Below are 15227 nucleotides of genomic sequence, written 5' to 3' on the forward strand. Positions count from 1 at the left end.
ATCTAGATGAAGTCCAGGGTCTCATGATGGAGTCAGGAGTTGGTCACCATAATTCCTAATCTACTCATCATAACTCCATCGTGTTTGGGCTCAATAGATTTGCCCTCACGAGCACCATCAATCTAGATGATGTTCAGGGTCTCATGATGGAGTCAGGAGTTGGTCACTAGAACTCCTAATCTACTCATTATAATTCCATCGTGTTTGGGCTCAAAAGATTTGCCCTGACGAGTACCATCGATCTAGATGAAGTCCAGGGTCTCATGATGGAGTCAGGAGTTGGTCACCAGAACTCGTAATCTATTTATCATAACTCCATCGTGTTTGGGCTCAATAGATTTACTCCGACAAGCACCATCAAATTACCATTATGATGAATAGATTAGGAGTTCTGGTGACCAACTACTGAGTCCATCATGAGACCCTCGACTTAATCTAGATCGATGGTACTCGTCAGGGCAAATCTTTTGAGCCCAAACACGATGGAGTTATGATGAATAGACTAGGAGTTCTGGTGATCAACTCCTGAGTCCATCATGAGACCCTGGACCTGATCTAGATTGATGGTGCTCGTCAGGGCAACTCTATTGAGCCCATACACGATGGAGTTATGATGAGTAGATTAGGAGTTCTGGTGACCAACTCCTGACTCCATCATGAGACCCTGGACTTTATCTAGATTGATGATGCTCGTCAGGGCAAATCTATTGAGCCCGAACACGATGAGGTTATGATGAATAGATTAGGAGTTCTGGTGACCAACTACTGAGTCCATCATGAGACCCTCGACTTAATCTAGATCGATGGTACTCGTCAGGGCAAATCTTTTGAGCCCAAACACGATGGAGTTATGATGAATAGACTAGGAGTTCTGGTGATCAACTCCTGAGTCCATCATGAGACCCTGGACCTGATCTAGATTGATGGTGCTCGTCAGGGCAACTCTATTGAACCCAAACACGATGGAGTTATGATGAGTAGATTAGGAGTTCTGGTGACCAGCTCCTGACTCCATCATGAGACCCTGGACCTCATCTAGATTGAAGGTGCTCGTCAGGGCAACTCTATTGAGCCCAAACACGATGGAGTTATGATGAGTAGAGTAGGAGTTCTGGTGACCAACTCCTGACTCCATCATGAGACCCTGGACCTCATCTAGATCGATGGTGCTCATCAGGGCAAATCTTTTGAGCCCAAACACGTTGGAATTATAATGAGTAGATTAGGAGTTCTAGTGACCAACTCCTGACTCCATCATGAGACCCTGGACTTTATCTAGATTGATGATGCTCGTCAGGGCAAATCTATTGAGCCCGAACACGATGGAGTTATGATGAGTAGATTAGGAGTTCTGGTGACCAGCTCCTGACTCCATCATGAGACCCTGGACCTCATCTAGATTGATGGTGCTCGTCAGGGCAACTCTATTTAACCCAAACACGATGGAGTTATGATGAGTAGATTAGGAGTTCTGGTGACCAGCTCCTGACTCCATCATGAGACCCTGGACCTCATCTAGATTGAAGGTGCTCATCAGGGCAACTCTGTTGAGCCCAAACACGATGGAATTATAATGAGTAGATTAGGAGTTCTAGTGACCAACTCCTGACTCCATCATGAGACCCTGGACCTCATCTAGATCGATGGTGTTCGTTAGGGCAAATCTTTTGAGCCCAAACACGATGGGATTATAATTAGTAGATTAGGAGTTCTGGTGACCAACTCCTGACTCCATCATGAGAACTTGGACTTCATCCGGGTCAAAAATAATAATGCAAACCCTAACGTAATTTCAAGTGAAAATGCGTTTTTCAGAAAATCGCAGCCAAATAACAAATAAGGTCTAGCCTTACTCATAGTGTTGTGTTCCTGCCGGTGAGTAAGGTTGCCAGAGCTCAACGAGGGGCGGGAGGGGGTTAGGGTCGGCAACGCGCATGTAACTCCTCTGGAGTTGCAGGCGTACATATGCGGGCCGTATGCTTGTTTGCCACCGACTTAGTATTAAAAAAAAAGTAACACTGAAAATCCATCAATAAGCGAGTCTGTTAGGCATACTGTAAAAAATGAACTTTTATTAAGATTTTCTAATCGCAGTATATAGCACTTCTCGGAACTCCGTAGCTGATTACGATCGCAACGAATGCCTGACAATCGAGCACAGGTCCGTCCTCTAAGCGCGCTCCGCGCGGACTGAGAGCGGGGCGTCGCTGCTGCGTGATTTATACGTGTTTTAAAAAAATATAAATTTACGGCAATGTAGGTCCCATAGTTACGATTTTTTTTTTATAGGTTAACATAAAGTTACAGTTTGCTATAATATTATTTTTAAAGCAAAATATGCGTACAATTTGCGGAAATAAAATATAATAAAACCCTGTTTTCGCCAAAAAAATGAAGAAAACTCGGAAGGTATTTTATCAGTTTTTTCAAATGAATCTTCGATTGTTAATCATTCCAGCCCCTTGTACGAGATATGTTGAATCAAATTGTAGTCATTCATGTACCAAATGATTCTTGTTTATAGCAAAATTGAGAACCGAAACGCCACATCTCACTGCAAAATTTGGAAAAGACTCCCAAATAACCTCATTAAAAAAGAGGTTTAAAAGAGAAAATGAAAATTTGAACTGTTGGAGCCCCTAATTTAGGAAACGATTATTTAAGTACGTTATCAGTTTTTGAATAGATACTAATAGTTACGTCGTAATCTTGAATGAAAAAGGAAGCATTTTACAAAATACGCTCGTCTGTAGGAATAAGGACTCTTAACAGCCGCCTCAGTTAAGTAGGTAGTAGATTTATTCTCCACTCAAACATTTATTTAGCAAATATGTCATAAGTGAACTGTTGTTTTACCAAAAAAAATCTCAACAATTACTGCTTCGCATAGTTAAGCTGTGTAATGAACTGTCGCCTCCGGTATTTCCGGACCGATACGACCTTCAAACCTTCTAGAGAAGAGCGTACTCCCATCTCAAAGCACTTACAACCCCTCTAGTGTTGCCCATGGGCGACGGATTCGTCTGCTCGATTGCCTCCTATATCATATAAATTACAAACACCTAGCAAATGAATGAAATTAACAGAAAACCGGTTGATTACAGCGACAGTTTCCCCCCAACCGGCGCACACTCTCCCCTCGCCCGTACGCCGTCCGCACCAGCGGCGCCGAGACGGGCGCGGCTCTCACCACCTGCCTTGGAAGCTCCGCTACCCATGCACGAGCTGTTCAAGCCGAATGACTTGCATTGGGCTGATATAGCTACGAATACTGGTAAGTGATAGTGTTACCACTAAAAGACTGTAGCTTTTATCCTTATGATGCCCACAAATGTTGTCTTTTGACAACAAACATCGGAAAGACGGCCAAAATTTCCATCGAACCTTTCACTAATGCAGCGTAGGTATCATCCAGTGATTAAGGTTTACTACTACCTCCAAAACAACAACTTATTATGTCACAGAAATCCAAGAGATAGCATACATGAGAAATTCAGTGTCAACTTAACACATTTGTCACTAAACTTCGGCAGTAGAGGTTCCAAAAGAAGAACACAGGTTTAAAAAAAATTATGTATGTGTAAACCTGTCTCCCACTCAAGACTTGCAGATAATACCAAGATTATCCTCTGTCTTCTATCTGTCAATAGAAACTGCTTATTAAATAATAATTACCTTTTTCAGAGGGCATCGAACTCCTAGGCTACCAAAGATACGGGACAGTCCAGGGTCCAAGAATAGGCAAGGAGCGAATCAACGGATCAATACTGAAGGACAACGACCCTTTCGTGTAAGTATTACACACATTTTGCCCTACAGTCAGAGCCAGAGATGAACGAAATGACTAAGTTTCACATGCGTCTACTTAGCATGTAAGTGCAAACACATTCAACATACTTAACGTAAACTAACTCAACTTACTATTTATGGGGCAAAATAAAGTGTTCGAAGAGACAATAGTACGGGACGTAGCACATGACTGAAACCATTGCCATTTCAAAGGACATATGATTTTGTCGCAGGTACCTAAGTACCCATTATTAAAATGTGCCTTCAGCTGTTCTGAAAAATAAAATCTGAGCCCTATTAGAGGACTGCTAATGCTCTATATTCTGCTCGAGTGAATGCTCAAGCCTATCAGCACCTTAATATATCACGTGACATGAAACTCACAAAATCTGTCTTTCATATTGTAAGTTTTCCTCTTAGAAACGTTAAGTTTAATATCCTCTCTGTTACAAGAGACCTAATAGCTGTGCTCCAGATCTTTAACGACGTGATCTCAATGCTTGATCTTGATGCAAGTGCTAATGTCCCCACTGTGGCCACAAGTTATTAGTTGATGTTAAATTATATTTAATCATATAAATATAATTCATTTTAATTGACCGAGTGATCTAATCAAGTTATCACTGACAACTGTTCACATGTCTACATGGGCTGAATATATCATGGGACACAATGCTTGTAATTTAAGATCTTATGTTACCATATGTTCATTGTGAATAAACGATTTCATTTCATTTCATTTCATTTCAAGTGTCATGGGCTAAATTGTTTTAGCACTTAGTTTTACAGCCAACGCTCTGGGCACTATTTTATAGTGATTTCTATGTGTGATTGTTTCTAGAAAGCTGTGTCGAAAACGACTGAAATAATTCATTTTCTGGAGCACATACCTAAGTATAAAGATATACCTAAGTATAAAGCGAAAGTATAGTAAAAGTAAGTAGGTACGAGTATGGTAAGCAGCAAGTCAGCTGAGTCACAGACAATAGAAAACTATTAGCATTTACCCTTTAAATGCTGGACACTACGTTCATAAAGAGCCCCATATACTGTTGAAAAAGCCGCGACAATTAAGGACATACATATTGATCCCCAGAGCGTTCGCGAAAATACATTCCACTGAAATCGCAAAGTGCATGCACTGTACGATTGTTTCTCCGTCTAGGTTGTAGCTAAAGCTGTGAGTATCATTTTATAATTTCTCTTGCAGCAAGCACACTGTCGTGTCGCGGGCAAAAAGCGCGGCGTCCGTGCAGCAACCACTCAGCTTCGAACACAAGTTTAACCTGGACCGGCAGATGATGGACCATGAGGAGGTAAGGATATTTTTAATTACGTACGACGTTTACTTACGCACTTTTTCTTCATTATTCTGCCGCAGCGGACATGGTTCAAGAACGAGTGTACTGCCACGGCTCTCTGCTGCTGCAGAGGTTCCCAAAAACCCGGTGGCAGCCTCAGGTAGCGCAACGTATCTTTTTCTGCTCAACCGAATGGTTTAAGGATGCCCCTAATATTAGATTTTTTTGCAGGAATGGCCTGAGGAGGGTAGCGTGGTAGATGTGGAAAGCATCGGCGAGCCTCAACTGAAGCGTCTGCCGCAACTCCTACTGCTGGAGCTGACTGCACTCTTTGACAAATACTCGCTGCCCTTCCAGAAGAGGAAACCGCCTAAGAAGAAGAGGAAGGAAGGTATGTGGAAGAATTAGTTAATATTGGCATAATCTTAGCAATAATTGTATGTCTTAGTTTTATTCCTACAATCCGTGATTAAGTAAACCATTAATACGGAAATAATCGTTGAAGAATAAAGATTTCATAAGCAACTTAACCTTTCCTGGGACGCCAATGTCCAAAATTATGTATTTTGTACTTAAAATACTTAGATGCTACGTAAGAAGCCAGAGGGTTTTGAAAAAATAATTCCGAACTCAGCTGCAGATTTTATTGAACTTTCAAACTTTATTTAAAGCTTCAAGTATACTATATCGATTTAAAATATTGGTGATTCGGTCCCTCGATTTGTAGGAGGTCAGCCATTGAGACAGCTGTGCTGAAAACACAACTTAATTCTTCATCATTCCAGAGGGCTCAGTATTCGGGGTCTCCCTCGAAACCCTGCTCCGGAAGGACATGCTGCTGTGGGAGGAAACCTGGAGCTCCGTGCCCGGAGTCCTGCGGGCGCTGGCCGGCACGCTGGCCGCGCGGGCGGCAGACGAGGGGCTGCTGCGAGTAGCCGGGAATAAGCACAAGGCGAGTCAAATTATCTTAATATTTTATAAGCGATCAGATTTTAAAAGTATGTAGTTAGTAATAAACATGTTTAACTTGACCTGGGTATTGATAATAAACTTATTAAATGTATATATCCATTCGTTCACAGATCGAAGCGCTCTGCCAACTGATAGAGCGTTCCTGGTATACGGAAAACCGAGGCGCAGTAGAGGCAGCCTTGGCTGGTGCAAGCAGCCACGATTTGGCAGCGGTCTTTAAACGGCTGCTACGAGCGTTGCCGCAGCCTCCGCTCACGCAGGAGCTCATGCGACTCTTCTACCACACGTATGGTAAGTTAACATTTACTTATTTAAAAAGGTTAGTTATTAAGAGGCTGTCAACACCCAATGTCCTTGAAATTGATGTTACTTAAACAGTTTTTTAAGAAAGACTATTCGTTTTAGTCAAGTAAGAAAAATATATGTTCATATTAATTATATTTCAAAGACCGTGGTTGTACTCGATACATGATTGAACGAAATCGGCTCGAAAATAATTGCAAAGATTGGTCTTAAATGACAACTAAACGGTTCTATGTCTTTATTGTTTTGACTTATGGGTCTGCAATTAAAATCACAATTTCAAAACATTTATATCTAAACCGTGGTCGAGTAAAATATTACACTAATAATTCACTTTTTTTTATTTAAATATTTTTCCTATTATTCCCTCGCCCAGGCCCAGTAACATGCGACAGTGCTATCTCATTTACTCCGATAGAAATAGACAGTGTGCGCGCTTTAGGTATTGACAGCCTCTGAACTTAAAAATATAAGGAATAAAAATGATATATATTTTTATATTCCAGCCCTGACGGGCCCGACGCAGGCCCGCGCCCTGAACCTGCTGGTGCTGCTGCTGCCGGGCGAGCAGCGCGCCGCGCTGCGCTGCATCCTCGCGCTCGCGCGCGACATCGTGGCGCGCGCCGCCACCAACAAGATGAGCGCGCACAACGTCGCCATGATCATAGCGCCGGCTCTGTTTCCACCTAGGTAACTACCTACACCAAAAAACATTTACGTATTGCGAACTAACTAGGTATTACTGTCACGAGTAGCGCGCACTTCGTGACACCGCTGGCGTATGGCTGCGAAGCGTGCTCACTACATACAGGGCGCCACTCACACTGCAATGTCGGGCCCAACCCGACATTCAGAGCGCGCTTCGCGCACCCTCACTCGCTAGGCAAGTGCCTTTCACAGGCGACACCCTTCACACTTTAAAATTGGGCGACGCTGTTACACAACCAGTGCCCGCGGCGCTTTTTAGTTCTGACACACCATATTGTCGGGCTAAGCCCGACATACAGAGCTCATCGTCTTGCCATTATGTATTTATTTCTTTTTAATTATTTCTAAGCATAGTGGTATCGTTTGCAGACCTTACTGCTTAACCCTTTGAACGTTACGCCCGGTTAATATAAAGTGCCACCGTATTGGAATGCATGAAAGTGTATAGGTATTACACTGCAACCGTTGACGACTTCGGCAGTATTAGGGTTAATAACAAACAAAGCTAACCTTATAATTCTTGTTCCAGCCTCCTGATAAAGCAATCAGACAGCCTGGAGACGCAGCTGGCCACGGCGGCGAACAGTTGCCACGTAACGGAAGCCCTCATGCGCTGGTGCGAGCAACTCTGGCTCATCCCCGCTTCTATCCTGGCGGCTTCACAGCGAAAACCTTCGCCGCACCGTAGGAACCATATCTGACTCTATACATTAAGATATAAGGTGCTAAATCGTTCGCGCTAGCGAGCTAGTGATGTCACAAAATTCACTTTAGTAATAATAGTTTCGACTATGCTGGAAGACTAAAGGTGTCAATTCGATTATGAAATCTAAATGTCAAAATAGCGCGCGAAAACAAAATGGTGGGTCAGATTTGACGCTGTGCGTCGAATAGCGTGCATGTTTTGTAAGTTTGCATGCTTGTGTTTTGTTTTTTTAATCATCACACTAAGATTATAAATAATAAATAACATATACTTGGTTATATTGGAACGCATGACCAAATGTTTGGTATTTTACTCCACTATTTTTGTAAGTTTTAAATTTTGACATATAAAACGCAATAAATTAGGTTGGTAGAGGTCATTCGCACTTGTCAAGCAGTGCATATTGAACAATTTTATTATAATGAGTGATATGATATTTAATGTTAACGCATATATACTCCGTGTTAATAATGTTAACGCATTTAGTGTGGTATATAATTGTGAATGGGATGCCAAATATTCATCTTGTTTTAGTGAAATAACCAGTTTTAGTTAATGTGAAATTCCGTTAAAATCGTCCTCTTATAAAAAAGTTTGCATTAAAAGATTTCATTGGTAACTTAGTTATTAAATTGCGAGTGAACGTGAATCCAAGAAAAAAAAAAGATTTTTTTATTACAGTAGTACCTCGCTAATCCGGAAGTGTCGTCGGGAAATTCCGAAAAGAGAATCGCAAAAAAGTAGCGGATAATTCCGAAAAAGGAATCTTATCAACGAAACATAAGTGGTTTTTAAAATGATTTTCGGGATTATAGACGGCATGTGCCTTATTGAACTCTTAATGTCATATTATTAAAGGTGAATGACACGATTCGAACTATACTTAATTTCCGAAATAACCTTACTTAGTTTGCAAATAAAATGACTAAGAGGGAAATATGATCGTCGCATGGTCGTCCACACAAAAAGAGAAAACGTTTCAACTTTTAAATATTTTCCAGGGTAGTATGTTATTGACACAATGAAAAACTAGGTTTATAGGTTCACTATTAGCAAAACAATTTTTCAAAAAAGCGAAACCTATAAACCTAGAATATATTATGCTGAAGCCACACATTAAAATCAAAGTGATTTGTCAAGATTAAGTAAGTGGAAACCGTTATCTCCCGAAATGGAATTTCATAGAAAAATAACCGTTACTTCACTAGATCCAAAAAGCTGTTCTTACATCTTAATGTGTATTATATTGATAAAACTAGGGAAACGATTTACTAGCACTAAAAACCAGTGAAGTATACCTACTTCTTTACATTTTCGCACTTCACTGCAAAAGCAATCTTAGGCGGATTAGTTAAAGCAATCACCGGTTTAGCGGGAGTCCGGATTAGCGAGGCACTACTGTTTAACAAAAGTTCTTGGATGTGTATAAAAGTGTGGTGCCATTTTTCGGCTCGTTTCGAATTCCTAGTTACCGTTTTGGATAATTGAAATTTACTATTGGTTCTATCGCCGTGGTGCCTTGTATTAATTCCTTAGTGATAGTGAGAAAACAGGATACATACATAAGTGACGCACTTAATTGAGCGGAATCTTATTTTGTTGTCGATTTTTTTTTTAAGTTTTCGATAAAATTTGGTAGATAGATGGATAGTACCCTATCCTGTTCAATATTATTGTGTAATCACGATTTCGACAAATTTCCTAAAAAATCTTCCCCCGAGTAACAAAAACGTATCGTCAAGTATAACACAATTATGTACAAAAAAAATCAAAATTCAACCTTATTTTAGTAGTAATGTGGTTCAGTATGGCTATGAACTTGTGGTGGTAATTAGTGAGTTTTGCTTGTCACCTGACGATATGGTATTTTCGTAACTCAAAGGGAAATGAACGGAACACGTTATTATGAAAAAAAAAATCAGGCAGTTACATTTTTTTTTTTGTTAACAGGGATATATTTTGAGGCCTTTAAGCACTTAAAGATTTTTCCTGGCTGTACTAAGTCTAACGTAATTATTCCATATTTATTACTTGCTTTTGAGCGTACTTATAAATAAAATGGATAATTATTTTATAACATTACGCCGTAAACATAATAAATAAATCTATCACATTTTTTTTTTACAAGGTTTATTTTGAATGCGTCACTCGTGTATAACTTTACTATAATGATATTTATGATAATATTTCTTTAATTAAGTTGTAAATACTATGATAGTTATTGTAAAATATATTACCAATACTTTGACTAGGCAAGCAAAGACTGACTTGGTGTATTATTATTAAGATAATGTGTATTGATATTATTTAAGTTGTATTTACTTCCATTATTAAATAAAATGCATATTATTTACAAAATTTTGTTATTATTTGTACCAAATATTTTAACACTTAAGTTTACCATTAGTACAAAATTGTTCCGAAAATTTAATGTATTACATACAAAGGGCTGTATAAACTTAGAATACATTTAAAAGTAGAAAAACTTACTGCCTTGGGTGAGACTTGAACTCTCGACATCTAGCTCACCAGCCCAGCGCCCTGCGCATCCAAGCCACGTCATACCATGGACAGCAAATGTGTCTTTAGAGAGAGGCTAAAGACATCTACCGTAAAAGTGTTATGGTAATGAGGTCTTGGTGGCTAGGATAGCGGAGCCCTGGGCTGGTGATCCAGTGGTCGTGAGTTCAAGTCTCACCCAAGGCAGTAGGTGAATTTTTTCTCTTATAAATTTATTCTTTAGCATCATTTGCAGACGTTTCCGCTTAAAACAAAATTATTGGCAGTATAGTTATTATTGAAATACATGAGTTTTCTAAATATACAACATGCTACAAACATTTTAATTAAAAACTATTTCAACCAACCAGTTTTAGGGTCGGCAACGTGTAACACCCCTGTAAATGCAGGCTACGGTGACCGCTTACCATCAGCCGGGCCGTAAGCTTGTTAGCCACCGACGTATTATTAAAAAAAAACCTTGAATAACAGTAAACCTAAAATACTAATAAATATTAATACTTAAAATTATTAATAAGATATACAGCTTCATTGTCCGCACCACACACTATCTTCCCTTTATCACAATGCACCGTATTTATCGCTTTATGCAACGTAGGCATCAAAGAATTCACCACCATAGTGTTTTTATCCTCCAAAGGCATCCAAGTAGCCACCTGACTGTCCTCTCCCTTAGTAGTTCTGATCATAGCTTCCATATTCCACTCCCAAATCTCTCCGGACACCGAACAAGATATCAATTTCGATGGATTCACCGGATGGAACTGCATTTCTGTAACGCTTGCAGCATGAGCGTTAAGTAAAGAAGTAGGGAATGAGTTCATACGTAAATCCCATATGGCTAGCGAGCCTGATTCGCTGCCAGCAAGTATGATGTGAGGCTGTGTCGGGTGGCTGACGATGCAGGTTGCTGCTAAGTCGTCTCCAGCGAGAAGGAAGGAGGCAGTGGGTTTGTTGTCGGAGGACCGGGAGTCCCAGATCTTCATGTGGCCGCGGAGGTTTCCGGTTATGATCTGTAAATGTGGAATACTATAGTTAGGCTAAATATTGAATATCAAAAAAGTGGCTACTTGTCAAAAGTATCATTCACTAATAGGTTAACATAAAAAGATATAAATATTATTGAACATTATAACACAATTTGACAGTCCCACAGTAAGTTCAATAAGGCTTGTGTTGTGGGTACTTAGACAACAATACACATATATAATATATGTATAGATATTTATAAATGCATAGAAAACACCTACATATTCCTGCTCATCACACAATTAATGCCCATACCAGGATTTGAACCCGGGACCATCAGCTTCATAGGCAGGGCCACACACCGGGCCAGACCGGTCGCCTCTGTATGTATTCATAGAGATATATCTTTCTTTGGAGAAGTATTCCAGAGTGGCAGATATTTTAAGTGTGTTGTTTCACTGGATGCTCACTGTACACTCAAACACATTCAAATTAATTATTTTTCATTGATAAAAATATAAAAAGTATGTATGTATACACCTCTCTCATTGTCTTCTGTTTATGAAATTATATTAGGGGGTCCTCCTCCTTTTTAAATCTATTTAGACTGGTTTAAAAAAAAATCGGTTTCGGTTTCGCTCGAATAACCGTTATTCTTACCGAGTCCTGATTGATTATCTCACTCTCTGGATTTAATCATACGCATACACACTAAACAAGCTACACACCTCATTATACTTGATATAACACACAGAGTGCAGCGAGCAGCTGTCCGCGCCATTGACCGTCCGTACAATATCTCCTCGGTGGCCGTTCAGAAAGTTGATGTTGCCATCCTCTCCCACTGATGCTATGTCACTGTCCATGGTCGCTACTGCTGTGCAGCAGCAGATGTCTTCACTGTTGAACAGTAAAATATACTTGATTGTGAACAATAAAATATATGGGTTGTATTATTACGAGAAATATGCAGAATAAAAAAATATACCCTACCTAATAGCTACTAAACCAAAATGGCTGAACAGATTTGGCTTTAATTTAATTTTCTCAGCAACAGAGTGGTCAGAGCGTGGAACAAACTACCAGAAAGATGCGGTCTTAGCACTGAATATCAATCAGTTTAGGAACGCACTAGACAAATACTTAACCAGCACAAAGAATACATTTTAAGTGAAGATCACTCAGATACAGGCAATTATCAGTTGTTTCAACTGCCTGCTTGATTAATAAATAATAATAATTTAGATAGAAAGCTTTTAACCTGGATTAAGACACAGTACATTCTTGGTAATCAAGCACACATGAGAGCCAGATTTGTGGAAAATTCGGATTACTAGAACCAAGAACAATACTGCATATATTTGTTATTAATTATATTTGGTACCTGTATCGTAAAAATGCACTTTAAGTACTGAAATAATAAAACGAAAGAAAATTCAACTGTTATATTGTTTTCGCCATTCATAACGACAGAGATGGCATTGTGAAAACTTAAGCGCAGATAATAGGCTTGTACATAATGGCGGTACCTAGACCACAGAAGTGCTGGATTATCGAGATTTCACTGTATAGGACATGTTCATCATAAGAACAATTATTCATTATTATTTTATGAGGTTGAAATATGTGAAAAAGTTTTTTATTTTTTCTGTTTGGAACTGCCATCAGTCGGTAATAACTATAATCAGTTTTGATGTATGTAGGAATTGACATTGGGGTTTTGGAGAACATCGTCTCATTTAACCAAAGATTAACCTTTTGACCGCCAAAGACGTCATATGACGCGCGCGGCCACAGCCCAATATCAACCTTCATGCGTACCGACAAGGTTCACGATGACACGCCGCGTTTGATTGGCGTGGCGTTCAAAAGGTTAATTTTGCACAATGTGCTTCCTTTTAAGTCTGTGTACAGTTTTATCCAGTAATTTTGAAGCCAGTGGGTTAGGGTGGCTTGCTAGGCGCTCAATATAATTGTTTGTGAATTTCATCGTTTCGGGTGAACCATGGTGCATTGGCAATCACACGAAGGATGGCGTTCTGTGCTCTTTGAAGACACATTATGTTACTATCACTAGCAGTTCCCCATAGCTGGATCCCATATGTCCAGATGGGCTTAATGGTTGCGTTGTATCGGAGTAATTTATTATCCACTGAGAGGGTAGAGTTTCGTCCCAATAGCCAATGAAGATTTTTGTATTTTAATATAATTTCATTTCATTCGTGTTTTATGTGAGTTTTCCATGAAGGGCGCCCATCTAGATGAAATCATAGGTACTTGATACACTCGCAATGTGGCAGGACATCATTTCCAAGTTTGACTGAAGGGCATTCTCCTCTTCTTAGGCTAGAGGTGATGTGGTTTGACTTGTGAGCACTAGCTCTTACGCGCCATTGTGTTAACCAGTTATGAGTATTGTCCAGTACAAGCTGTAGCTGCATACTAGCTATTTCAGATTTGTGGCAGGAGAGGTAAGCTATGTCATCTGCATAAGTAGCAACAGTCACCTGCTCAGAGCTAGCCAAAAGTCAAACGTGAATATGTTGTAGAGAGTAGGTCCAATCACTGAGCCCTGTGGCACACCTGCTTCTATGTTATAAAATTTTGATCTCGCATCACCATGCTTCACTTGGATAAAAATTCTGTCAGATAGGTAAGAGGCTAGGATGTGAAATAGCGAATGAGGCAGTTTCATTAATTTTGCACAATAGTCCCTTGTGCCAGACACAATCGAATGCTTGTTGTACATCCAAGAGCGCCGCAGAGCAGTATAGTTTGTGTTCAAAACATTGGCATATTGTATTGTATTGTGCACCCAATGTACTTGTTCAGTTGTGGAATGTGACTTTCTAAAACCAAATTGGTGTGAGAGTATAACTCCAGTCATCTATATGAGATTTCAATCGAACCAAAAATATTCTCTCCCACAACTTGGACAGCACAGGAGTCAGGCTGATGGGACGATATGACCCAGTTTCATGCGCCGGCTTGCCCACTTCGTGGATCATTATGATTTGCGAAATTTTCCATGATCCAGGAAAACATCCTATTCTAAAGATTGCATTAAACAAGCAAGCTAGGAAAGTAATGGTTTTCCTAGCCAGTTCTTTAAGAATCTTAGGTGTGATTAAGTCATAGCCTGGTGTGAAAAAAGTTAGTAAATAAAATAAAATAAAAAGCCTTTTTATTTGTTGGTAACAGAACTAAAAAATGTCTAAAATTATTAAGAGGTATAGGCCTGTTCTAGATTTTTCCATTTTTTGCGGTCTTAGGGCTCCAGTTGGCCCGCACTACTTTAATTATGTCATCAGGCCAGCATGCTGATAGTACCAAAAAACGTAAAGTATAATAACAGAAAACAAGGAAAATATAACAAGTTGTAAGTGAAGTAACTTTCGGGCAGACGCTGCTTTATTCATATTTTGTGCTAAAAATATTGACGTCATGGTTAGGTTGTTTATTAATACACAAACTTGGAAATACAATTCAAGTACACTTACCCAAAATTATGCAACTTTTCCCATTTAAAAACCTCCTTCAATGGCTGGGATCTCTCGTACATACTGATTTCTAGCAATCTCACGTCTCCATCGGAAGTAGACACAGCTATCCTGTTTTTACTTGTAAATTTAATCTCAGTAACGTCTCCCTCCACCGGAAACTCTGACAGACATTTGGGATATTCCACTTCTTCATCGTCCTGGCTTTCGAAGCTCCAAACTTTAACGGAATTCATGTCGTCGTCCCAACTGCCAGTAAAGAAACATTTTGTTTCAACGTATTCTTCGGGAATCCATCGCACTTTGTTGATTTTTTGAGATACGAATGTGCCTTGGACGTCTAAAGGCATGTTGTATGCGGATATGATAAGACTTTGTATTTATTTTCCAATATTTTTTTGTAATCACGGCTTAAAGGACGCGGTCTTTTGAGGTTAACTGACTGAACTGACAGTAGTG

The 15227-nt window shown here is 39.7% G+C and overlaps 2 protein-coding genes across 3 annotated transcripts in view; one reads left to right on the top strand and one right to left on the bottom strand.

Moving 5' to 3' along the window:
• The window catches only part of LOC133518617 (rho GTPase-activating protein conundrum), a 165476-nt gene extending 156972 nt beyond the window's left edge, over positions 1-8504 (top strand). For both annotated transcript variants that reach the window (XM_061852289.1, XM_061852290.1), the window contains 8 exons: positions 3105-3274; positions 3685-3790; positions 5000-5105; positions 5322-5481; positions 5876-6042; positions 6173-6353; positions 6872-7055; positions 7603-8504. In XM_061852289.1, coding sequence (XP_061708273.1) covers positions 3105-3274; positions 3685-3790; positions 5000-5105; positions 5322-5481; positions 5876-6042; positions 6173-6353; positions 6872-7055; positions 7603-7774 — 1246 coding nt within the window. In that variant the 3' untranslated portion in view covers positions 7775-8504. The remainder of the gene's footprint in view (positions 1-3104; positions 3275-3684; positions 3791-4999; positions 5106-5321; positions 5482-5875; positions 6043-6172; positions 6354-6871; positions 7056-7602) is intronic.
• A 1621-nt stretch (positions 8505-10125) lies between these two features.
• LOC133518628 (nucleoporin Nup43) lies at positions 10126-15226 on the bottom strand. Its single transcript, XM_061852304.1, has 3 exons — positions 14769-15226; positions 11997-12168; positions 10126-11312 (listed from the first exon to the last, which is right to left on the bottom strand). The coding sequence occupies exons 1-3, from the start codon at positions 15116-15118 to the stop codon at positions 10794-10796; spliced, it is 1041 nt and encodes a 346-aa protein (XP_061708288.1). The 5' UTR covers positions 15119-15226; the 3' UTR covers positions 10126-10793.
• Position 15227: the final 1 nt, after the last annotated feature.

Source organism: Cydia pomonella, chromosome 6 (genome assembly GCF_033807575.1).
Source record: "Cydia pomonella isolate Wapato2018A chromosome 6, ilCydPomo1, whole genome shotgun sequence".
Classification (NCBI taxonomy): domain Eukaryota; kingdom Metazoa; phylum Arthropoda; class Insecta; order Lepidoptera; family Tortricidae; genus Cydia; species Cydia pomonella.